At 39.6% G+C, this 25,629-nt stretch overlaps 2 protein-coding genes across 3 annotated transcripts in view; one reads left to right on the top strand and one right to left on the bottom strand.

Annotated features, from left to right (window-relative positions):
* NIBAN1 (niban apoptosis regulator 1) overlaps positions 1-4,143 on the bottom strand; it is a 213,424-nt gene extending 209,281 nt beyond the window's left edge. The window contains exon 1 of the mRNA XM_041755283.1: positions 3,822-4,143. Within this exon, the coding sequence (XP_041611217.1) occupies positions 3,822-3,858 (37 nt within the window). The 5' untranslated portion in view covers positions 3,859-4,143. The remainder of the gene's footprint in view (positions 1-3,821) is intronic.
* Positions 4,144-4,307: 164 nt separating this feature from the next.
* RNF2 (ring finger protein 2) overlaps positions 4,308-25,629 on the top strand; it is a 48,480-nt gene continuing 27,158 nt past the window's right edge. The window contains exons 1-2 of one of the 2 annotated variants that reach the window (XM_041755318.1): positions 4,308-4,513; positions 11,933-12,027. The gene's annotated coding sequence lies outside the window, so the exon portion shown is untranslated. The remainder of the gene's footprint in view (positions 4,514-11,932; positions 12,028-25,629) is intronic. The other variant, XM_041755307.1, reaches the window with a different exon arrangement.

Here is a 25,629-nt window from a genome sequence, read left to right as displayed (position 1 = left end):
GAAATCCATATGGTATGTACAGGCAGGTAAAAGGTTCCCATTTCAAACATACTGCTGGGGATCCCTGGGTGGCTCAGCAGTTTAGTGCCTGCCTTTGGTCCAGGGCGTCATCCTGGAGTCTTGGGATCAAGTCCCGCATCAGGCTTTCTGCATGGAGCCGGCTTCTCCCTCTGCCTGTGTCTCTGTCTCTCCTGAAAAAATAAAATCTTTAAAAACAACAAACAAACACACTGCCTAAATAGGGAAAGATTTTATAAGGACTAACTACAACCTTAATAGAAATTTCTGCTTGTGAGTGATAAAAGTGAAGCAAACCAAGCTCATAGGTACTGCTCTATTTCATATACACATTGGGATCAGATTCCCAGTCTCTCATTTTCTTAACATCTATTTATTGAGCATCTATTAAATATGCCAAGCGTCACACTAATCTCTACGTATACACTTGTGGACAAGATTTTTGCTCCCAAGGAATTTATGTCCTACTCACATTAATATCTCAATTCCAAGAACTTGGCCAAGTGTTGGCACACAGTAGATGTTCAATAAAAGTTGCTTGAGCCAAACTCATCTAATTTTGTAGCATAACCGTAGCAGAAAGTTGGTAAAGCTGTGAAATTTGTGATTAAAAATGATTTTTGTACTTAGTTAACCATGTGATTAATAGGGTACTACTTCTCAAGTTTTGAGAGAATGTAATCTTTTTTTTTTATAGGTAAACTCTATCCCCAACATAGGGCTCAAACTGACAACCTCAAGATAAAGAGTTGCATGCATGATCCTCCAACTGAGCCAGCCAGCTGCCACAAAAATAATCTTTTTAACTAGAGTTCATGTAGTCATCTACCTATAGTATGATACTTGTATTATATAATGTTAATTTAACATTTCCTACTCAAAATATGATTTACTTCCAATTAGTACATTTAACATGGGAGCAGAGTATTAGAAGAATGTATTTTTAAGGGTAATATCCCTTAGGTCAGGTCAAAAAATTAGCAAAAGGAATGTAGGTTGGATATGTCAAGTCACTATAGACAGACTGATATTGATTTAATGTACAACTAAAACAAAGCAAAAGAAAATGGAAAGTCCATTTTATTTATATGATCAAGGTGAGATAGCTACAAAATGGTGGACCCTCTGTCAATCTGGTTCCTAGACTGGAAAAGAGGGACTCTGATCCTTATGAGGAAGCATAAACAAGCAATAAACTTCTGTTGTGTTAAGGCATGGAGATTTCGGAAATTTTATTACTATACTATAGGAAAATCTTTCCCGATTAATAGTCAGGGGAGGCCCATTGTACTTTCAATGCCAAGTTTCTGAGTAAGAGATAAAATAGATAATATGAGTTCCATTAATTTGTCAGTAGTGTCTTTCATATTAAGGATGCTAGCCTGAGGTCTAGCTTTTTAATCACATTTAATCCAGATATCCCATAAGTTTTCCATTTTCCCACTAATTCTCCTGTGAATCTTTTTTAAGTACTATATTTAACTTTTAGCCATAAAGTTCCTGTGCTTTCTACAAATGATCACTTTTTGCAACATCAATGGAATTTCTTAATCTAACCACACATCATTATCTTCACAGGCATAACTGGAGCAAAAGGTTCTGAATTATGAACACCCTTAATTGAACTGCACATGCAGTCGTCATGAATACAGGAGGGATGGTTCTATAACTGCGCTATCTCTAGAAAGTGGACCTTTATAGGAAGGGAGAAGCAGCAGCACGCCCTCATTATAGTTCTTCCTTGACTTACAACAAGGCTATGTCCTGATAACCTGGCAGAAGTTGAAAATATCCTAAGTCGAAATCCATTTAATACATCTAACTTGGGCGGCGGGGGGTGGGGGGCTCAGAGGTTTGGCGCCACCTTCAGCCCAGGGCGTGATCCTGGAGACCAGGTATCGAGTCCCACTCTGGCTCCCTGCATGGAGCCTGCTTCTCCCTGTCTCTCTCTCTCTCTCTGTCTTTCATAAATAAATAAATAAAATATTTAAAAAAATAATACACCTAACTTACTGAACATAACAGCCTACCTTATATGTGCTCAGAACACAATAGCTACAGTTGGGAAAATCCTCTAACACAAAGCCTATTTTGTAATAAAGGGAATAGCTCATATAATTGAATATTCTACTGAAAGTGAAAATCAGAATGGTTGTATAAGGGTACAAAGTGGTTGTAAGTGTATCAGTTGTTTACCCTCCTGATCAAACAGCTGACTGGAAGTTGTGGCTCACTGCTGCTGCCCAGCATCACAAGAGTGTCCTACCACAGATAGGTAGTGCAGGAAAAGATCAAAATTCAAAATTTGAAGTACAGTTTCTACTGAATAGTATCACTTTCAACCACTGTTAAGTTGAAAAGTCATACGTGTAATTTGGGGACTATCTGTATTTTGACTTTTTTTTTTTCATACTGGAGAAATAGCTTAACCTTGAAGGGTTTGTTTGTAGAATCTGAGAATTGCTTTTCTTTCTTTCTTTTCTTCTCTCTCTCTCTCTTTCTCTTTTTCAGTAGGAGCTCCAAGCCCGATGTGGGGCTGGAACTCACCACTGTGAGATCAAGAGTCACATGTTCAATCCACTGAGCCAGCGTTCCCAAGAATTGTCATTTCTTATGTAAGGCTATAGATAGTAGATAAAAGTTTTCAAGTCACTGAAAAAGAATAATGCGGGATCCCTGGGTGGCGCAGCGGTTTGGTGCCTGCCTTTGGCCCAGGGCGATCCTGGAGACCCGGATCGAGTCCCACCTCTGGCTCCCTGCATGGAGCCTGCTTCTCCCTCTGCCTATGTCTCTGCCTCTCTCTGTGTGACTATCATGAATAAATAAATAAAATCTTAAAAAAAAAAAAAAGAATAATGCTCTGCTTGTTTACTTTAATGGACCGTTAGGTAGGATATGTAATGTGTTGTCTTTAATATTTTAACACCTGTCCTCTTCCTTTCTACCCATCCAAAAACTATCCACTGCAGTACTACTCAAATCCTAGCTCCTCAGGAAATCTTCCTTCAACACAGCAGCTGGAGTTGATCTTTTCCTTTTCCAAAATCCTATGTAGATTCATACCATTTATCTGGCATCGCTTGGAGAGTTTTAGAAAGTTCAAAAGCTGGAGAGGACCTAAGAATCATCCAACACAATCCTCTCATTTTGCAAATGAGGAAAATTAAGTCCAAAGAAGTTAGGCAATTTATTTAAGTCACATAGTTAGAGATTCATCGGAGGCTATAAACCTAGTTTGCCCAATTCCCAGGGTGGTCCAATTTCTTTATGCCACAAATGCCATCCTATGTACTGTCTGATTTCGTTGGTCATCTTCTCAAGAGAACAGGACATCCCACCAACAGTATATACCTTGAGGTCAGGGAACTCTTCCTCTGTTACTACTTCTTCAGTTTGCCGCTTAACTTACACGCATTTTTACATATTTTTTTTTTTTTTTTGTAGACTAACTGGTTGCGTTTTGGGTCGTGATTACATCTATTTAATCCATCACTTTTTTTTAAAAAAAAAGATTTTATTCATCTATTTATGAGAGAGAGAGAGGCAGAGACACAGGCAGAGGGAGAAGCAGGCTCCATGCAGGGAGCCCGACGTGGGACTCGATCCTGGGTCTCCAGAACCACGCTCTGGGCGGAAGGCAGATGCCAAACCGCTGAGCCACCCAGGGGTCCTCAGGGGTCCCTAACCTGTCATTTCTTATATTCTCAAGTTGAGGATGATACTGGAAGGGGCCGAGGAGACAGGAATAAAATAGCAAGGTATGCTGGCCAGTAAGGGCTGATGAAAACCATCAGGATACTTACAGACGTCCAACAATATACTTCTAGAACAGAAGGTCATTTTCCCTGGAATAACTGGATCTTGCGGGTTCACTCGGCCGGGATGGTTAAGCGGGTGCCGAAGTTCAGGTGAAGTTCTAGAGCGGCCTGCCTGACGAGGCTGTGCACCGGCTGGGGTGGGCGTAAGGCCGGGAGGCGGTCACGGGGAGCAGAACTCGGGGCCCAGGCCCCCGCGGCCCGCCAGGGAGGCGTCCCGGGGGCACCCGGGCAGGGGCAGAGGAGCCCGAGGAGCCCCAGCGACGGCAACCGCGGCGGCGCCGTCGACATCCGGGCGTCGCCCGGGGGCCGCCGACCCCGCGGAGGGCGCCGGGGGGCGGGGCCGGCCGGCGGGGGGCGGGGCCACTCGCGCCCTCCAGGCCAGCACGAGGCGGCGCGCCCTCCCCTCGCGCCGCGGGCCTCCCCGCGCCGTGCACGTCCCCGTCCCGCGCCTCCGCCCCCTCGCTCGCTCGCTCCTTCCCGCCCTCCCCGCAGCGCCGGCCGAGCCGGCTTCCCCTCAGTCTCTCATGAATATTGAGCGGCCCCTGTTGTATTTCCCGAGCTCCATTGCGGAAGCCGAGGCTCGCCATATTGTGCGGCGGCGCCGGCGGCCGCGGCGGCTTCTACCTGAGTCTCGGTCTGGCCGCGGCCGGCGGAGTCCCGGGCTGGGGCGGGAGCCGGTGAGTGGGGCTGGGCCGGGAGGCGAAGGGCGCGGGAGCTGCGGGCCGGGACGCGCGTCGGCTCGGCGGGGCTGCGGGCGGCTGACGGCGGCGCGGGCACCGGGGGTGTGTTGCCCGCGGCGGGGGGGGTGTGAGGGGAGATGGCGCCGCCGCCGCCGCCCCCGGCCGCTCTCGGGGCGGCGATGGCGGGGGAGGCAGCGTCTCATTGTTCCCGTTTGTTTCTCCGAGGGTCTCGGCGGAAGCGGCGGGTCCGACCTGCGGAGGACCCAGTGCGGGAAGCCCAGGGGTTGAATCCCTTCCCTGGTTGGGAACCCCTCGCCGTCGGCTCCTCAGCGCGGAGGCCGAGGCTGCGGAGCCGCCCCCCCGTCGTCGCCTGCGCGGCGAGGGCTCCCTCCCCGCGGCGCCCCTCAGAGGCCGGCGGCGTGGAATGCGGGGTTTTTCCTCAGGGCTTCCCCGTCGCTGCCTCGGGGGTGTGTGTCTGCACCGTGGGGGTGGGGTAGGGGCGCTTTGTGCAGAAGGCCCCCTCCCCCTCCCCCCGCGGTGCTGGAGTCGGGGTTCGCGTTTGGAGGCGCCCCTCGGCGCGCGGGGCTCGGTGTGGGCTGCGGGGGGACCCCCTCCTGGCCGAGGCATTCCTGGAGTGCCGCCCCGCTGCCCGCGAGTATCTGTTGCTGCTTTCTGAGACCGCGAGGTTGCCCCGGCGGAGTCGTGGGGGGAGGGGGTGCCTTGGTTGGCTTCTTATGGAAGCTTCGCGTTTTGAACATGGTCGTTGACGCCGAGACCTTCGGTACCGGGTGTCGCCGGGGGAGCCCTAGCTCTTGCTTGTCAAAGATACTTTTCTCTCTCCACGAGAGCAGAAGCCTCCTTGCTCCCAGAGATACTGTTGGTTTGAAAAAAAAAAAAAAAATTGGTCTTTGAAACTTCGTTGGTTCGTTCCGATTATTTGCCCGCTAAGAGCATAATGGCTTTATGGTCTTATTATCCCCCTTTAAGCCTTTTTTTTTTTGGTGGTGGTGGGGGGTATATACTGCATGGCTGTCAGAAAGTTGGAGAGAATGTGTGCCTTTAAGGGGTAAAGTGGTTCGAAAATGTTGGGTTTCCTTGAGGCGTGTGAAGAAATTTGTTAACTGAAAAGGACAGGTTTGCAATCAGCGTTTTCGGGAAGACGCTTTTACTTTTAAAAATTAAAAAATAAAAAACCACTGAGACATGGCTTTGATGTTTTAGGCTGAGAATTATGTTTAGGACTAATGTTTGAGTGCTTTGCATTACATAATCTACTTTTGATGAGTTCCAAGACGATAAGCTGGAATACTTAGCGTAATTGGTAGATAATCTACTTTCCCCACTTGCATTGGGGTATAGTTGGATTTTTTAAGAATTTAGCGTGGTGTCAGATCAGGCTTCTTACAGTGAATATTTGACCCTTTGATTTACGAAGAATTTAAATGGCAGCGATAAGACTTTGGTTATTCCTTTTCCCCTCTGTAATTTCAACTTGTCACAATCAACAGGTATCTCTTAAAATCTTGATTGTACATTTAACATGTTTAAAGTAAAATAATGGGTAGTTATATAAGACTCCATTTTCCAGAGATTGCACAGCAAATATGGCCCCTTGCTTTTTCTGAGGATTCTGAGTTATTTCCTTCAGGTACTCTTGTGGGATCCACCTGTAGGTTTAATTATAGTAGGTGTGAGAGAGAAACGGAGAATTTATGATGGAAAACTGCCTAGGTAGGCTAATCTGAGTATTTTAAAAACATGCTGGGGGTCCTCAAACTTGCTACAGAGAAAAATTTCAAATTAGAGCTACTTACATTGTGTAGACAATGCAGACATTCAAAATAAGGCATTTTGAGTTTTTCTTTGCCTGTATTGAGCACTCAAATAGCTAGTTACTAGGTTTGTGTGGATAGAAATAATGTATAGAGCAGGTCGGCAAATAGGAATTTCGTTTTTCTATTATTGACCTTCAGTGTGTAGTGCCAGGTCTTTTTCTAATCTGATTTATTCATGGGTTGTGTTGCTATTACGTGGTCTTTGGAGTAAAGGTGATTTATGTCTAATGAATAATATGTAGCCAGATGTTTTAGTGACAGTTTCATTTCTATATGTTAGCAAAGCATAATTCCTTCCGGCAAGAGAAGTGAGTTAACATTAAAATGCACTTTATTAAAGCTATGGACACATTTTTAGTATGACTTAAAGCACCTCATAATTTTGTAGCAACTTATTAAATCTGGATAAACTAAACAACGCATCACAGTCTGCCATTTTTAAAAAAGGAAAAATACTGTGATTATGCACATTCTGCCCACATACAGATCTACACTTGGTTAATTAGTGTTATCTTTTTTTTTTTTTTTTTTTTAAGATTTTATGTATTTATTCATGAGAGACACAGAGAAAGAGAGGCAGAGACACAGGCAGAGGGAGAAGCAGGCTCCATGCAGGGAGCCTGACGCGGGACTTGATCCCCTGTCTCCAGGATCAGGCCCTGGGCTGAAGGCCACGCTCAACCACTGAGCCCCCCGGGCTGCCCAGTGTTGTTTATTACACATAGTGTAAAGACCTTGTCATGCGACATCATTTATTTATTTATTTCCTCATTTTTTTCCATTTCTCTGAAATGTTAGTTATGGTAACTTATTGAATATTTGTTTGCATTTAATTAACTAAGTAGATCTCATATAATTGGGGATACAAAGGTACAATAAGATTTGCCTTGTCCATTCCTTCTCTGTAGGTCAATATCCTGTTAAACCTCTCTTACCTTTAGTTTTCCACCTAATGTGTCAGATGGGTCCTTTGGTGTCTCTTGTAAGGAATACAGTTCGATTTTACATGGACATACTGACTGTGGTAATAGGACTCTTGGCACATAAATAGAGGTTATGTTAGTATGTCTATATAGCACGTAGATGCTAAGGGGGAGTAGGTAGCCCATGATCCAGTTTTATGCTAATTGGAGGAACTCCAGTGAAACTGGCCATGGATTTTCAAGTTTAAAATTCTTTTCACTTCTCTTTTTGCCCAGTAGATGTTACAGGCAGCTGAAGTAGACTAATGTGTCTAGGCCTAGTGATACTCATGTTGGAAGCTCAGCACCTATGATGTTACTAAAAATTATAAGAAAGATTCCTATTGCTTGAATGTGCTTTCTCTCATTTCGTTTAGAAATGGATTAACGGGGACGGGGTGGCTCAGTGGTTGAGCCTCTGCCTTCGGCTCAGGGCGTGATCCTGGGTCCAGGGATTGTGTCCCGAATTGGGCTCCCTGTGAAGAGCCTGCTTCTCTCTCTGTGCCTTTCATGAATAAATAAATAAATAAAATCTTAAAAAAAAATGGATTAACAATATGTTTTCTGCTACTAAATATCTGCCCATTTTGTCATAATTTAAAAAAAAATCAGTTTAAATACAGTCACGAAAAATCGTTTTTGTAGTTAATCTTGAATTAAATTATCTAGTGAGAATATTAAGTAGCAGACCATGTGAAAACTATCGAAGCATTTTGGTCATTTATTTTCAACAGGTGTGTTGATGATTATGGGCTCTCCTGCAAGGGGGGATTTCTCTTTGTTTCTATGCTATAGAGTGGAGTTGTATTTTATGAAGAGATTAGATTCTAACGTCATTGCATAAAAAGAAAGTCACGTGGTAAAAAAAAATGATGCTTGAAAAATCCTTTAGGAAGGGAGAACAATAAACAAATAAGTTCAGCTCAGCTTTAGTATTGGAACAGATTCATGTTCAAAAAACCCCCAGCAATCTACTGCATTTAGGGGCTGTGTTGAACAACAACAAAATACTTTTTTATTTTTTATTTTTTTTTAGTTTTTTAAGTTTATTTATGATAGTCACAGAGAGAGAGAGGCAGAGACATAGGCAGAGGGAGAAGTAGGCTCCATGCACCGGGAGCCCGACGTGGGACTCGATCCCGGGTCTCCAGGATCGCGCCCTGGGCCAAAGGCAGGCGTCAAAGGCTGCGCCACCCGGGGATCCCCAAAATACTTTTTAAAATATATTTTTAAAGTATATTTTTAAAAAATATTTATTTACTTTTTAAAGTAAACTATGCCCAGTGTGGGGCTTGAACTCATGGCTCCAGATCAAGAGTTGCATGCTCCACTGAATTAGCCAGCCAGGTATCCCCCAAAAGGTATTTAAATATAAGAAGCACAGTCAGCATGCCATCATGTTACATGAGGAAAAGCTTGTGGGAGCTGAGATCTTTGAAGAACAGATCAGCTTACCGGCTCATATTTTCTCTAGGATATGTGTTCTAGTGAAAGGAGGTGGTTGTGCTTGGAATATCCTGTGCTGTTTAAATATTTCTCATTTCCTTTCTTTTTTTCTTCCCAAGTTTGATAGTTTAAAACACAAAAGTTAAATGATTTTTATGATACAACTCAACAAATTTTTTTTTTAAAGATTTTAAGTAACATCTGTACCCAACGTGGGGCTTGAACTCAAAACCCAGAGATCAAGAGTCACGTGCTCCATCTACTGAGCCAGCCAGACACCCCTCAACATACAAATTTAAAGGGTTTTAAGTTATCTTTTATAAAATGGATTTTATCTATAGGAATAATTCCAAATTTTCTTTACTTTTCTCTTCAGTGAAGGAGCAAGATCTCTCAAAGGAGAGGAGTTGGAATCACTGTTTGACAGTGGAATAGTCCTAGTAGAGAAAACAGTAACTTCAGTAAGAATTTTAAAGAGGACATTTAGTTTAGGGAGTTGGTTAAGTGGTTGTAGGAGCAAAAAGAGAACATTACAGTGTAATTGTCCTAAGACTTCAGAAAAGAGACTCCATTGGCCTCCTTCTGAACCTTTGAGGAGGTCATCATTCATCTGCTTATCAGGTCCTGGAAGTACCCAAAGAAACTGGAGACTGAAACCCATTGCTGCTGCCGGGTTGAGGGTTTGCAATTGCTGCTGCCAGGAACTGGAAGGAAGTTCTTTGACTCTCCTTGCTTTCCAGTCCTTTTATTACCTCCACTGTCAAAGCCTAATAGGGAGAGCTGTCAGAAGTCAGTGAAATACAATTGTACAGTCTCCCCCAGCACCGAATAGCAGAATTTAGGTAGTTTTGGAGTTGAGAGACAATGAGTAAATGATCCACACAAAATTGTGTGGGTTAAAGTACAATAATTTAAATCGGGAATCTTATCCTTACATTGCTTGTTCAAAAAACACGTGCTGATTATCTTCTGTTTGCCAGTCACTATGTAAGGGATTAGGGATAGAAAAATGAATTGAACAAGATCTCTTCCTTGAGGAATTTACAGTCTAAATGGAGATGACAAGTAAACCATCTTACAGTGTGTTAAATGCAATAACAGATGAGTGATGTGCTTTGGGAACCCAAAGGACATTGCAACCTACTTGCCTCTTCTCTGCCTTGCTAAACTTAATGACTACTATTTTTATTTTGTATCTTGATCAAATCCAACTTCATTCTCTCTACTGTGCTCAGCTCAACTCCTATGAAATCTCTTTATCTGAGATGCCTCAATTTTGTTATGTAATCATAATCATTATTAGTTAAGCATTTCCTGTGCCTTATTGACTTAGATTGTAAAGACCATCACTTTCTCTGCACTTCTAGCCTAGCCTAGTACTGTGAACATATAAGATGTTCCAGAAATATTTATTTTTGCAGTAGGTAATGGGAATTAAAATGTTCATTATTTCTTTTGCAGATGGGAATTAAAATGTTCATTATTGCTTTTGCAGACATTGTTTCTTCCTTCCAAGGTCATTAGAAAATAGTTTGAGTAGAGTGTTTGATTTTATAGTTTGAGTAGAGTGTTTGATTTTATAGATGTGAGAATTGAAAAATTAAAATAATTGGTTACCTTAAACTGTATAGTACCAGCAGCTGATCTAGAAATAGGACTTTGGATTTTTTATTCCAGAGCCAGCAGTTTTGGCAGGGATTCATTTAATGGCTAAATAAAATCCTCTTCTACTTCTCTTACTATTTTATAATCTAATGTTCTGAAGTCTCACAGCTACTTCTGGCAGAAAGAAAAGACAGAAGCTCCTTATTTTATTTCCTAAAAATAAAAATAACATGCAGTTTCTTTTTACATTGTTCTTTTTAATTACTCTTTTTTGTCTCCTTTTTTTCCCTATTTCATATATTGCTCACTACTACCTGCATTAGCTATAATGTGCAAATCTGTAGTGTTTCATTTTGACTTCTTTGTAAAATAGTGTTCTCTTTCTACCACCATACACACACTATTAAACCGACTTAAAACCAACTGATTCTTTACTTTTAAAAAGATGTATGCCTCCATGCCAGTAATTGCATTAAACCCTCATTATTTACACTATTTGCAATATAGAGTCCAATTCAGTCTGGGACTGCTATCTTGGAATTCAGCCAAATGTTTTATAGAAGGCTTTACTATATTGCAGAAAGGATAGTGTTGTGTATAGTGGAAAAAGCTTCAGAATTAAAGGCAGGAGTCTTGGTTTCTAGGTCTGGTTTCACTACAAGCAAAATTATTGGCCTGTTTTATATTACAAAAAAAAAATCACCCTCACTGACCTCACAGGTTATTTGTAAAGACATAAGAGGTAGGGTAGGTAAAAGGTTTTGTAAACAGCATGTTGTAAATATATAGGGTGTAGGTAAAGAAAGAGAGACAGAGATGGATTGATCTCTGGCATGAATCTGGATTATAGTCTGTGCCTACTTTCAAGGGAGTTTTCATATTTCAAAGTTGTTAGGGTGCAAATGGAATGTGGGAGGAGTTGTGGATGTCCTATAACCCTACTTTTCCCAAGGCTGGGTTATAATATAGTATTCTCTCCCCTTTAAATAATTGTATTTTAAGATTGTCATGCCTCATTAATTTCTTTACACCAGGGTCAAATATCTTGCTGATATCATTAGACAATAATATCCCAAACTTTACTTACACTTTAGGAACAAAACTACCACTTTGTAGATTGTTTAAATGACAAGGGCCCAGGGGAGTAGGGGAAACAGATGGTATTACAGTTTTGACTGAAAACTACCTATTGCGGTTTTGTTTTACTTACATGTTATTTTATGATATCAATTACAGAAAATAGCTGCTTTTCACAGTACACTTAGCAAAATTAGAAATTATATCTGTTCACTTTTAATGAACTTGTCCTTTTATCGTTCATCTTAAAATTTTAATTGGCATATTTATAAAGAAAATCTGCCTCATTGATTTAGGGAAATATGCTTTTTTCTAGCTTTTATATTTTTATGAGTTACTGTCCTCCAGGAATATTTTCTCATGTGGCTATAAAGTAGAAATAATGTTGAAGGCTCTTGAATACTGATAGTTGAGTATTGTCTAAAATATTAAGACTCAATTTCTCTGTCCTTAATGTTTTTATAATTGATTATGTTTGTATTTAAATGTAGGTCTCATTTCCAGTTTGGGTTAACCAGTGATAACTTACCAGTGTAGCCTCCTGAAATTGTTTTTTTTCCCAGAAGTCTCCGTAACTTTTGAAAAGGTAACGTTACAACTATGTGTAATATAGATAATGTGATTATCAATGCTAGTTTAAATTATCTTGAAACCTTTTGGATAATCTGTTGTAATAATGATTTAGGAAAATTAAGACAATATTGTTGAGCCAGTGAGGGGAAAAAAAAATTTCATACAGCAACCTAGCTGTTTCTCATTTCTTTTCTTTTTTTTTTTAATTTTTATTTTATTTTATTTTTTTAATTTTTATTTATTTATGATAGTCACAGATAGAGAGAGAGAGAGAGGCAGAGACATAGGCAGAGGGAGAAGCAGGCTCCATGCACCGGGAGCCTGATGTGGGATTCGATCCCGGGTCTCCAGGATCGCGCCCTGGGCCAAAGGCAGGCGCTAAACCGCTGCGCCACCCAGGGATCCCTCTCATTTCTTTTCTTTTAAAAAAATTTTTTTTTATTTATTTGAGTGTGAGAGAGTGTGTGTACATGAGGGTGGAGGAAGGAGAGGGAGAGAGAATCTCAAGCCCATTTTGTGCTGAAGCCCCTACGTGGAGCTTGATCGCACAACTCTGAGACCACGATGTGAGCCAAAATCTAGAGTCAGGCCCTGCGCTGAAGGCGCACACTAAACTGCTGAGCCTCCTGGGCTGCCCCCTGACTGACATTTCTTAAATGGATTTAGTTTTAATCCATATGTTCAGTATGTTGCTTATAGTCTTTTCAAAAAACAGCTTAAGAGCTAATGGAAAAAATCAATGTTCTTAAATTGTCTTTTTATGAAATATAATTTTATTTGTCACTATGCACTATGTTACCTTTTTAAGTGTATTTGTTTTGGAAAATTTAAGAAGTAGCAAGAAAAAAATCATGTTTTCAATACTTCATTTTAATTGCTTTTAAATTTTGAAGTATTTCCTTTTGGAAATTTTATCTTTTGGTTTTTATTTTGTTTAAAATAGAGTTTTATAACTTTTATATTATAGACCTGAATTTATGTGCATATTTTAATTCTTTTGATATCACAAATATTTTCTATGCCATAACCAGTTTGGTAACATTTTTGACAATGGCATAATATTTCAAATGGGTGTAACAATGATTGGATCCTGAGGTTCCTTTTAGCTTTGTATTTAGGTTGAGGTCCAAAATTCATTGTGACAGCCAGATGGACATAATTAATAAGCAATACCTCAATACCTTTTGTCTCCATAAGTTTACAAGAATGAATCTGTAATTGATGGCTATAGCTTGTTGCGGTATAGCTGAGGAAAACTGAGAAGGACTTAGAGAAGATAGTCTCTGGTTTTTCTGTTACTAGGTTTTGGAATTCTTTTTTAGAGCAAGTGTTCTTGGCCTTCAGTTCTGAGATCTCTTAAGGGACCATTATTCTGAGATTTAGGGCATGTGTTCTTTTGTATGGTATTCCCCCCCCCCCCCCGCCCCCACCCCAGGTTCGAGAGTTCCTTACTTCAGTTTCTCAGTGGGGGTGTGGACGCAAAAGTTAACAACCATGGACTTTTTTTTAGAGGATTTCCTTAAAAAGTAGAGGTAGAGGGAAATCGGTATAAAAGGTGCCTACAGGGGATTCTTGGGTGGCTCAGTGGTTTAGGGCCTGCCTTAGGCCCAGGGTGTCATCCTGGAGTTCCACATTGGGTTCCCTGCATGGAGCTTGCGTCTCTCTCTGCCTGTGTCTCTGCCTCTCTCTCTCTGTCTTTCATGAATAAATAATAAAATCTTAAAAGAAAAAAGGTGCCTATACACAGTGTCTTGTATTGAATTAATATCAATTTTCTTTTTTTTGTTAATTGTTTGATAATATAGAATCAGTTTTGCTTAGGAGAGGATGATTTCACTACATTAGCTACTTAAGTTTTCTCATTCATTCATTCATTCATTCATTCCATGTTCCAATGACTGAGCCAGCCAGGCACCCCAAGGTTTTATTATAGTATTTTACGGTTTTCTCTTTTTAACATTATTTTAAACTCACATTAAGATTATCAAAGTCTAATTGCTAGTAAGTAGCTTTAAAAAATTATTTTGATATTTACATATTTAAATATATTTTTTTTTCATTGGTAATAAGGAACTCTGCCTTAATGGACATAAAATACATACATCTATATATCACCTAAAACATGCTTATCTTACAAAGAGGTTTAGATCTATATATTGACTAACTTCAAAACCATGTTGATGTCCAGTATAGATGAGCTGTGCAAAATTTTTGTTGCTTTCAAGAACATAAAGATTATACTACTCTTCAGATTTATCAGAGCTGTAAAACTCTTTCTATTCTAAGAGTTTCTGATTTCTTTTTCATGTTTCTGAGATCCTGGCCTTTGAAACGCCAGGAACTATTAAGTATAAAATTTTTTTGAAAAAAATAAAATTTTTTTGATGCAAGTTACAGAAACCAAGAGATAAAGGCCAGAACAGAAGAAAGATTAAATCTGTTTATCTTTTGGAATTGTTTGGAGAACCCAATATGAATTGAGGTCTCCTCAATCCCAGTAATCCCAGCCTGGCTGCTACTATGGAATATGTATAGGGACAGTATAGTTTTTATTTTCCTGCAAGAGAAAGTCTACCTTGTATGACAAAAGGATACCAGAGGCACATTCTTAATTCCTTTATTCTTACTTGTTCTAGTCTTAAAACTGTTAAAAATCTGTGCTTATTAGTATTTTTGGAGTTGAAAAATGGAAACTCTCCACAAATTCTTAACAACTCTGTTATCTTTTATTTTATTTTATTTTTTAAGATTTTATTTATTCATGAGAGGCACACAGAGAGAAAGAGAAGCAGAGAGACACAGGCAGAGGGAGAAGCAGGCTCCATGCAGGGAGCCCAACGTGGGACTCGATCCTGGATCTCCAGGATCATGCCCTGGGCTGAAGGCGGCGCTAAACCGCTGAGCCACCGGGGCTGCCCTCTGTTATCTTTTAGAACATAACTTTTACAAAGCTGTAATTATAGCACAGATACAAATCAGTGGCCTCTGTCGTTTTAGCTTGCAAATGTTACTAGTCACTGAATATCATATTAATAATTGTTATTTTTTAATGATTGAGGAAATTTCCTGATGTTAATGTTGTAAGTGGTGCCAGTAGTCTGGTACGGTCGTTAAGGGCATGGTCTTCTTAGACCTACATTTGAGTCATGCTTTTTTGTCTTTTTTTAAGATTTTATTTGTTTATGAGAGACGCAGGGGGGGGGGGGCAGGCTCCTTGTGGGGAGCCTGATGTGGGAATCACGACCTGAGTGGAAGGCAGATGCTTAACCACTGAGCCACTCAGGGGCACCTGAGGCACCTCAGGGCCCCTGAGCCATACCTTTGATGCTTTTTATTGTGGGACCTTTAAGCAAGTTGTTTATTTATTTACACTTCGGGTCAATTTCCTTATTTCCTAAATGAGAAAATAATAGTACCTACTTTATAGGGTTGTTAGGATTAAGTAAGATTTCATAGAAAATGGTAAACTCTCTAAAAGTTATCTATTAATAACATTATTTCCTAGGACTGAGATTACTGTATTTTGTATCTTTGGAAATGAATTGCCTCACGGCTTTCTGAAGGAGTTATTCCATTATTCCAGTTGCTGTTAGAATGCAGTGGCATCAGCCTTCAGCTTTCTCTTTAATCTTCCTTAATCTAATTATATTCTTTTGTTATTTCCTTACCACAAATTTAATTTTTCAACAGATATGCCCTTGCCAGAAGTATAGACCTGTAGCCATATTTTCAGTGACACAAAGGAGTGTTGCTGTGATTCCCTACACAGTTACTTGTTAAAGCTAATGTGTATATTCATCAGCACTCGTTCTGGCAGGAGTCTGTATTTGAAGGACATTTCTCTTCCCAGGAAAAGATAACAACCTTGCTATATACCACTTTTCAGAAGTTAACTTCTATTCTGTCATACGGGGTTTTGAACTAAAACTGAGTAGTTATTAGACTTTTTAGCTTTGTCATTTGTGATATGCTTATGTAAATTTTTAAGCTTTGCTCTATGCCTTAGTTGTGTTTGACATCTCCCTCTCCAAAATAGAGGTACTAATCTGTCTGTGCCATCAAATATGCAGGTGTTTTTTGGGGGACCAGTCATGTGTGCTAATGACACAGCAACAGTCTACAGCCCAGTAGTAAGATGGTTATTGCTGCCACATTAGTATGCTCCCTGGCTAGTTTCCTGTAATCTGGGGGAGAGATGTGAAATGGATTTGGTAGCCTTCCTTGTTCTTTAGGAACTCAGGATTTTTTTTTTTTTTTCTCTGCTCAGGAAATTATCAATGTCCTTTTTGTCTCTTGGTCTTAGGGTACTGGGAGAAGTAAAAGTAGTTCTAAGAATGTGACTAGTTTGTGGTATAGAGTTGGTGTGTGTTCAGGGCTGAGAACCTAGATTATGCCAAAGTCTGAGATCTAAATTACTAGTGAGTCAGTGGTTTGGCAGTAGGTCATTATATTTCAAGTAATTGGATGAAGCAGTAGACTGGAAACCTCTTAGGAAAGCAGAGGTTGAGACATCTTAGAAGAGTTGCAAAATGTAGACTGGCAGATGAGAATCAGGAGGTGAAGTACCAATGTGAGGAATGTCTTGACCGAGGGATAGTTAAGAATTCAGGAAATCAACAAAAATGGAAGGTTCTGACCAAATGAAGCAAACAAATAAAAAATAACACGAGATAAAATATCAAAGAAAATTTCCCAGATTCTAGTACCCAGGACACTTGTTGAAAGGAAAATAAATAGCTAGTTGTTTAAAAGATGTATGCAAATAAGCCAGATGAATGTGGGGAAGTATGATATCGGCTATTTTCTTGAGACAAGGAAAAAAAGTGCAGATAACCTTGGGTTTAACTTAGAATCCTAGATGTGTGAACAGTATGTTCCTTTTGACCTGCTTTGAAAAATGATTGGAGGAGGGACACTTGGGTGACTCAGTGGTTGAGCCTTTGCCTTTGGCTCAGGTCATGATCCTGGGGTCCTGGGATCCAGTCCCACATCAGGCTCCCCATTGGGAGCCTGCCTCTGCATCTGCCTATATCTTGGCCTCTCTCTCTGTCTCTCACGAATAAATAGGTAAAATCTTAAAAAAAAAAAAGAAAAAAGATTGGATTATGGTTATGATTGAAGTATTCAAGTTGAAAGAAGTTGCTAAAGGTAGCTGCTAGGTACATTTTTAAGCAAGTTTTTTGATCTACTAAATATTAAGACGGCTCTTGATGCTACTTTATTTAATTCCTAAATTTACAAATAAGGAAACTAGATCCTCAACTAAAGTAAATAGCCCTGGTTTACTCAATTTAGAGGCAGAACTTCTTTACCATTTGAGAATATTTGTAGAAAATTTACAGCTACTCTTTATTTCACTAACCAGTATTTCTATTATTAGATTGTCTCCACCTAGTGGCAACAACTATTTTGCAAAGCTGCATACAAACATGGGAAAAACTGCTAGGGGAAACTCACAGCTTTCAAGGAAGAGTCAACTTGGTTGTTGACAGTTGTATTACTTTTGCAAAGGAAAAGGAAAAGGAAAAAAAAAAAAGGAAAAGGAGGAGACAGTGTGCCTGATGCTTACTTACATATTCCATAACCTTATTAAGGAATTAGTAGATTCTGTATACCTGAGTTTGGCAGCACATTTATTGGTGACAGTGTAAGAAGTTAGTATGTTAAGCTTGCATTTTAGAATTTTTGTATACACACATAGAAGTGTGTGTGTGTATGTATATATATATATGTATATATATACATTTTCACATGGGTAAATTTCTTATCCTTTATTATAAGGTAAAATGATAGTATGGTAACTTCATCGGTGGAGAACAGATAACTAAGAGGTAAACTAATAAATGGTGTTGCCAGTTAGTCACATGGTGGCAGGGAAAGGGACACAGGTCCTAAGTTCTTAAATGTAAAAAATGAAACTGAAAATATTAGAAGAAACTTTAGGTGGATGGTAAATGTTTTTATAATTTTAGAGTGTAGATTTAGAGTGTGGATTAGCTTTCCAAAGAAGCCATAGAAGAAAAGATGAGTATGTTAAATAAATAAAAAATACAATCTATGGCCTTAAGAAGTCAAAGCCAAAGAGCAGAAAAACAAACTGGGAAAAATATTAAACACTTATGGACAGACAAAAGGCTAATTTCTTTAACAGAAAAAATTTTGCAGATCAGATTTTTGCTTTTTATATTTTTTAGAATTTATTAATTTGAGAAAGAGTGTGTGCGCCTGCTTTCGAAGGGGGTGGCAGACGGAGAGGGAGAATCAGGCTCCCCACTGAGGCAGGTGGGGCTCGATCCCCGATCCCGATCCCGGGATCATGACCTGAGTCAAAAGCAGATGCTTAACTGACTGAGCCACTGACTGTGCCTTGTAAATCAGCTTTAAAAAAACTAATAGAAACTGATATGTAGGAATTGACAGGCAAAAAATGGCCAATAAAGCAGTGAAAAGATACTTGATCACTCATGATTTTTTTTTTTTTAAAGATTTTATTTATTCATGAAAGACACAGAGAGGCAGAGACACAAGCAGAGAGAGAAGCAGGCTCCATACGGGAAGCCTGATGCGGGACTTGATCCCAGGACTATGGGATCATGCCCGTGGCCGAAGGCAGGCACCCAACCGCCGAGCCACCCAGGCATCCCTTGATCACTCATGATTGAAGCCTTGCAGAATAAAACAGCAATGAAATCTTTTTCTACCTACCAGATTGGGCAGGCTTTAAAAAAATGTTACTAATCTTAAATTAGTAGAAGGGTAAATTGACATAGCAATAAAGCAGTATTTGTCAGAATAAAAAAAAAAAGTTCGCCTGCCTTTTAATCCAGTAATTTCTCCTTTAGGAATTTGCTTAGGCAACTTCTTACCTAGGGTAACTTACTGTCAAATATAAAGTTAGCAAAAAAAAAAAAAAGATAGCAAAACATACATGAAACCAATGAATGAATGGATGGTGAACCACATCTTTACTGGGGACAGTTTCAGGAACTTCTAGTAGTATTTGAACATGCCATGGGTTTCCTTAGGTCAGTAAAAACTAATCTTTAGCTAGAACGAATTTTCAACCCTGGTTGTATATAAAAACAACCTGGCTGACTTTCTAACGATATCAGGAGCTGCAGAGATAATGACTCAGTTGGTCTAAAATGGGACCTTGTTACCTGAGTTGTTTAAAAGCTCTCCAGGTAATATGTGTATGCAGCCAAATTTGAGAACTACTTCTCTAGGGGAAGACTGTTTTCCCTGTGGATGTGTTGAATTTTCTTTTGGCAAAAGCCAATACTCCATTGGGCAAGTAAACTGATCAACATATTTTTTTCAGTTTCTCTCACTCTGCCATTGGCTTTCTCAGGATAATTTGGGTTTCAGCTGGTGTACTAGTTTCCTGTTGCTAACAGTTCTGACAGAAGTCCAAAATGGATCATAAAGGGATTAAAATCAGTATATTGGCAGGCCTGCATTTCTTCTGGAAGCTCTAGAGGAGAATTCATATCCTTTCCTTTTCTAGCAGAGGCTGCTGACACTCTCTGGGCTCATGGGTCCTTCCTCTGTCTTCTAGTCAGCAGCAAAGCATCTTAGATTTTGCTGTTTGACTACTATTCCTGTCTCCTTCATCACATCACCTTCTCTCTTATAAGGATATTTCTGATTGTATTTTTTTTTTTAAGATTTTATTTATTCATGAGACAGAGGGAGAGAGAGAGGCAGAGACACAGGCAGAGGGAGAAGCAGGCTCCATGCAGGGAGCCTGACATGGGACTCGATCCCGGGTCTCCAGGATCAGGCCTTGGGCTGAAGGCGGCCCTAAACTGCTGAGCCACTGGGGCTGCCCTATTTCTGATTGTATTGGACCAAACTCAGATAATCTTGGATAATTTCCCCATCTCAGAATTCTTAATGTAATCACACTGGCAAAGTCCTTTTTGTCAGGTAAGGTAACATAGTCACAAATTCTGGGCATTAAGATGTGGACACTTTGGGGGCCTATTATTTGGTGTACCATAGGTGGAGACTTAGTTCAGAAGGCGGCTAAAATTTATAAATGGAGAATTTTAGTGTATCTTAAATTGATAACACATTGTAGTCCAAAGTGTAAATTAGCTTCTATATAGTAAGTTACAATTAATGTTTATTACCCCTTTGTAATAATATGCAGGATTTTTCTTAGTTGTTAGAAGTGTAGGTTGAATAGGATAGGCTCTTGTCTCATTTTTATTACGACAATAATAGCTATCATATATTCGTCACAGGATTCTGTGAATTAGGTACGTTATTTCAGCTCTGGCAAGATTTCATACTTTGATTTTTGTCTTGTGTTCAAAGAGTAGTTTATATAGCAGGATTGAGGTAGTGCCGATAAGGTGTTTTTTTTTTTAATTTTTATTTATTTATGATAGTCACAGAGAGAGAGAGAGAGAGGCAGAGACATAGGCAGAGGGAGAAGCAGGCTCCATGCACCGGGAGCCTGATGTGGGATTCGATCCCGGGTCTCCAGGATCGTGCCCTGGGCCAAAGGCAAGCGCCAAACCACTGCGCCACCCAGGGATCCCATCGATAAGGTGTTTTGAATTAGATGCAGATAATTCATAACACTGATACATGGTGGGATAATTTTGAATAGTGGTCTTCTATATCTATAAGTTCAGTTAACAAGCTCAAAGTTTCCTTTGATCCTTATTGCACTTTTTCTTTTTAAACCACATGTTCTTTTCTCTTATAGTTTTGAGTACTATAGGCTGAGATTTTCCACCAGAACTCTTCATGCTTCAGATGTGTTTATTCTTCTGGATGACCTGCATATATCTTATATGCAATAAATCTAAAACTGAATTCAACTTTTCATCTCTTCCTAGGAAATGCATACCATTTCCTGCTTTAAAATTTTTTTCAGGGATGCCTGGGTGGCTCAGCAGTTAAGCGTCTGCCTTTGGCCTAGGCTGTGATCCTGGAGTCCCAGGATTGAGTCCCTACATCAGGCTCCCTGCAAGGAGCCTGCTTCTCCCTCTGTGTCTCTCATGAATAAATAAATAAAATCTTTAAAAAGTTTTTTTTTCAAACTTTTTTGAAATATGAATGTGATATAATATGTATCATATAAAATTTGTCATTTTTGATTATAGAATTCCGTGGCAATAAGTACATTCACAATTGTTGTGTAACCATCATCACTGTCCATCTCTAGAACTTTCATTCCAGAAAGTTCACCCAGAATTTTCATCTGTATTCAGTAATAGGAGCTCTTCATTACTTTCTCCCCTTCTGGTAACCATTATTCTACCTTTTATGAATTGGACTATTCTGGTATTCATCTAAGTGGAATCATGCAATCTTTGTCCCTTTGTGTTTGGCTTTTTTTTTTTTTTTAAATTGAGTATAGTGTTTTAAAGGTTCATGTATGTGTAGTGTGCATCGGAATTCCATTCTGTTTTGAGGCAGAATAGTATTTCATTATACATGTATACATTTTGTTTATCTGTTTACCAATTGATGGGCATTTGGATTGTTTACACCTTTTGGCTATTGTGAATAATTGTTAAGAACATGGGTATACAGATCTGTTTCAGGCCCTGCTTTCAATTCATTCCTGAATCGGAATTGCTGGATCATATGATAATTTTATGTATCATTTTTTGAGGGACTTGCTACGCTTTTTCAAAAACAGCTGTATCAAAACAAAACAAAACAAAACCCCAAAACTATCATTTGCACAAGGGTTTGAGTTTGCCACATCTTCACCAGTACTTGTGGTTTTTATTTTTTTGATAATAGTCATATAAGCCATCATAATGGGTATGAAGTGTGATACCTTGTGGTTTTTATTTGCATCTTTCTAATGATTAGTAATGAACATTTTTTTCATAAGCTTGTTGACCAACTGTATATCTTCTCTGGAGAAATGTGTCTATTCAAGTCTTTTCCTCTTTTTTAAATTGAGTTGTTTTTTTTTTTTGTTCTAGTAATTCTTCATCTATTCCAGATATTACTCTGTTATTATACATGATTTGCAAATATTTTGTCCCATTTTGTGGGTTGCCTTTTTCATTCACTCTCTTGGTAGTGTCCTTTGATGTATTAAAGGTTTTGATTTTTTTTTTTTTTTTTTTAATGAGCTCTATACCCAACATGAGGCTTGAGCTCATGACCTGAGATCAAGAGTTGCATGCTGTACTGACTGAGCCAGCCAGGTGCCCCTAAACATTTTAATTTTAATAAAATCCAATTCATCAGTCTTTTTCTTTTATTGCCTGTGCTCTCTGTGTCCTATCCAAAAAATTGTTAAATTCAGTGTCCTGAAGAGTTTTCTTTTAAAAGTTTTATAGATTTAGTTCTTAACATTTAGATCTTTGATCTGTTTTGAGTTAATTTTTTTTTAAGATTTATTTATTTATTTATTCAGAGAGAGCAAAAGAGAGGCAGAGACACAGGCAGAGAGAGAAGCAGGCTCCATGCGGGGAGCCCGACGTGGGACTCGATTCCGGGTTTCCAGGATCACACCCCGGGCTGCAGGCGGGGCTGCAGGCGGCACTAAACCACTGCACCACTGGGGCTGCCCTTGAGTTAATTTTTTTAAAGAGTTTATTTATTCATGAGGCGGGTGGCAGATGCAGAGGCAGGGGAGAAGCAGGCTCCATGCAGGGGGCCCGATGGAGAGCTTGATCCCCGGACTCCAGGATCACGCCCTGGGCCAAAGGCAGGTGCTAAACCCCTGAACCACTCAGGGATCCTGAGTTAATTTTTTAAATGATAGAAGGTTATGGTCTAACCTTGTTCTTTTGCATTTGAGGATATCCAGTTATCCCAGTACTTTTTGTTGAAATTGACCTTCCTCTATTGAATGGTCTTGGCATTTGTGTCAAAATAACACATATGTGAGGGGTTACTTCTGGGCTTTGTATTCTACTCCTTTGATCCATCCATATTCTGTCTTTGTGCCAGTACCCAGAGAGTTTGATTACGATAGCTTTGTTGTAAGTTTTGAAATCAGGAAGTATTGAGTCATCCAGCTTGTCCTCTTTCAGGGTTATTTTGGTGGTTTGGGGGTTCCTTGAGATTCTTTTTAAAATTTTTAAAAACTTTTTTTTTTTTTTTAAGACTTTATTTGAGAGGGGAAGAGAGAGAGAATGAATGAATGAGCAGGGGGGAGGGGAAGAAGGAGAGAGAGAATCCGACTTCCTACTGGGCAGGGAGCCCAACTCTGGCTAGATCCTGTGACCCAGAGATCATGCTTAATTGTTTGAGCCACCCAGATGCCCCTGTTTGAGATTCTGTATGAATGTGAGGATGTGTTTTTCAATTTCTGAAAAAAAAATCAGGATTTTGATAGGAATTGCATGGTTTCTGCTTTGGGTAGTATTGTCATCTTAACAATGTTAAGTCTTCTGATCCATGAACATAGGATGCGATATCTTTCCATTTACTTGTGTCTTCAATTTCTTTCAGAAGTGTTCTATAATTTTCAGTGTACAGATTTTTGCCTTGGTTAAATTTATTCCTAATATACTTTTTGATGCTTTTGCAAATGGAATTGTTTTGATTTCCTTTTTACACTGTTCATTGTTAGTGTACAGAAATGCAACTGATTTTTGTATGTTGAGTTTTCCCCCCAGCAATTTTGCTGAATTCATTTAGTCAGTTTTGCTTTTAACTTTTTTTGTGGTCTTTAGGGTTCACTATATATAAAATCATATCATATCATATATATATGTATATACATACAGATACTTTTTCTAGTGGGATGCCTTTTATTTCTTTTTCATGCTTAATTGATTTGGCTAGACTTCCAATATAATATGTTGAATAGAAGTGACAAAAATACCATTTCCTGTTTAGATATCTCACTTTTTTTTTTTAAGCATCAACATCTTAACAGCCACAAGCTTGGGAGTTCATGGCTTTCTTCTTTCTCATTTCATACACCGCATGTATTTTGCTTCCTAAGTATTTTGCAGCTTTGCTGCCCCTAATTCATCCTTACTACTAACAGATTCATTGTATTCATTTCTTATTTGGATTATTGCACAAGCCTCACCCCCTTTTCTAAGATTTTACTTATTTATTTGACAGAGAATGAGAGAGAGTGCGAGCATGTGCACAAACAGTGGGGAGGGGGAGAAGAATGAGAAGTAGGCTTCCTACTGAGCAGGGAGCCCAACGTGTACTCCATCCCAGCACCCTGGCTCATGACCTGAGCCAAAGGCAGACACTTAACTGATTGAGCCACCCAGGTGCCCATTGCATAAGCCCTTTAATTAGTATTCTTGCCTCCTGCAAGTCCATTCTCCACTGTATTAGAGTTGATCTGTTTGTTTCAGAAACAAATCTCACCTTGTCATTCAATGGTAGATTTTTCCTGAGACCTTTGCATGGGTTTTAGGCCTCCCTGATCTGGTCCATAGTTTAATTCTTCAGCCTTACTCTGTTCTACTCCATACCTCTCTCTCTAACTCATTTGATATTGAACTAGTTAGAGTTCCTCAACATACCTGCTGAATTGTTTCTTTGCTTATTACAATGATCCTTCTGGACTGCTTTCCTTTCCTCAGTTGGTTAACTTCCACTTAACCTTAGAGTCTTTTCTTTTTCAAGGAGTCACTTTCTCTGGAAAGGTCTTCTGCTTTTCCATTTGACTGTTTTTTTGTTTGTTTGTTTGTTTTTGTTTTTAAGATTTTATTTATTCATGAGATAGAGAGAGAGGCAGAGACACAGGTAGAGGGAGAAGCAAGCTCCATGAAGGGAAGCCCGACGTGGGCCTCTATCCCGGGCCTTCAGAATCAGGCAGGTCCTGGGCTGAAGGCAGCGCTAAACTGAAGGCCCTGGGCTGAAGGCTGCCCTGGTTTTGTTTTGTTTTGTACACTTGTAGCGTTTACCAAATCGTATTGAAAATATGTTGAGTACTCACTAGCCAGTAAGCCCTTGAGGGTCTCATTTCCTATCATATGGTAGTTCTCAGTAAATGTTTCCTAAACTTTGAACTCAGCTGTTGTTCTTTATGGGTGTTAGCTAGCTTCTAATATGGATAGGCAGAGGGACAAAAGGAAAGGAAGAAAACAAAGCTGCTGCTGATACAACTGGTGTTGACTAATATTAGACCTTGGTAGGTTTATTCTGAAACCTTGGGGAAAGACTGAATTGGGTTATTAAACTGTTGGAGGGTTGGGGAAAATGAAGGAGTAGCATTAGAAGTGAGATAGTGATGGGTACTAAGTATGGTGGGAGGGCACAGATCACACTAAATTATCTATATTTGCATTTTAATTGGTACTTTAAAAAATCTTAAAGCAATTATCTTCCCTGTAACAACTCCCTTACATAAGACTAGAAAACATTGTTACTAATACTCAAATTTAAGACTGGATAATGAAGATTATTTGGTTCACCCTTGAAAGGTTCCTACTCTGTGTTCCACAATATGTGAAAAATATAATACAGTTAGGAATTGATTATATTACCTTATTTATTTATTTAAAAAGGATTTTATTTATTCATTCATGAGAGAGACACAGAGAGGCAGAGGGAGAAGCAGGCTCCATGTAGGGAGCCTGATGTGGGACTCAATCCTGGGACTCCAGGATTATACCCTGAGCCAAAGGCAGATAGATGCTCAACCGCTAAGCCA

The sequence above is a fragment of the Vulpes lagopus genome, chromosome 1, assembly GCF_018345385.1.
Source record: "Vulpes lagopus strain Blue_001 chromosome 1, ASM1834538v1, whole genome shotgun sequence".
Classification (NCBI taxonomy): Eukaryota; Metazoa; Chordata; class Mammalia; order Carnivora; family Canidae; genus Vulpes; species Vulpes lagopus.
This window is presented reverse-complemented; position numbering and strand designations above follow the sequence as displayed.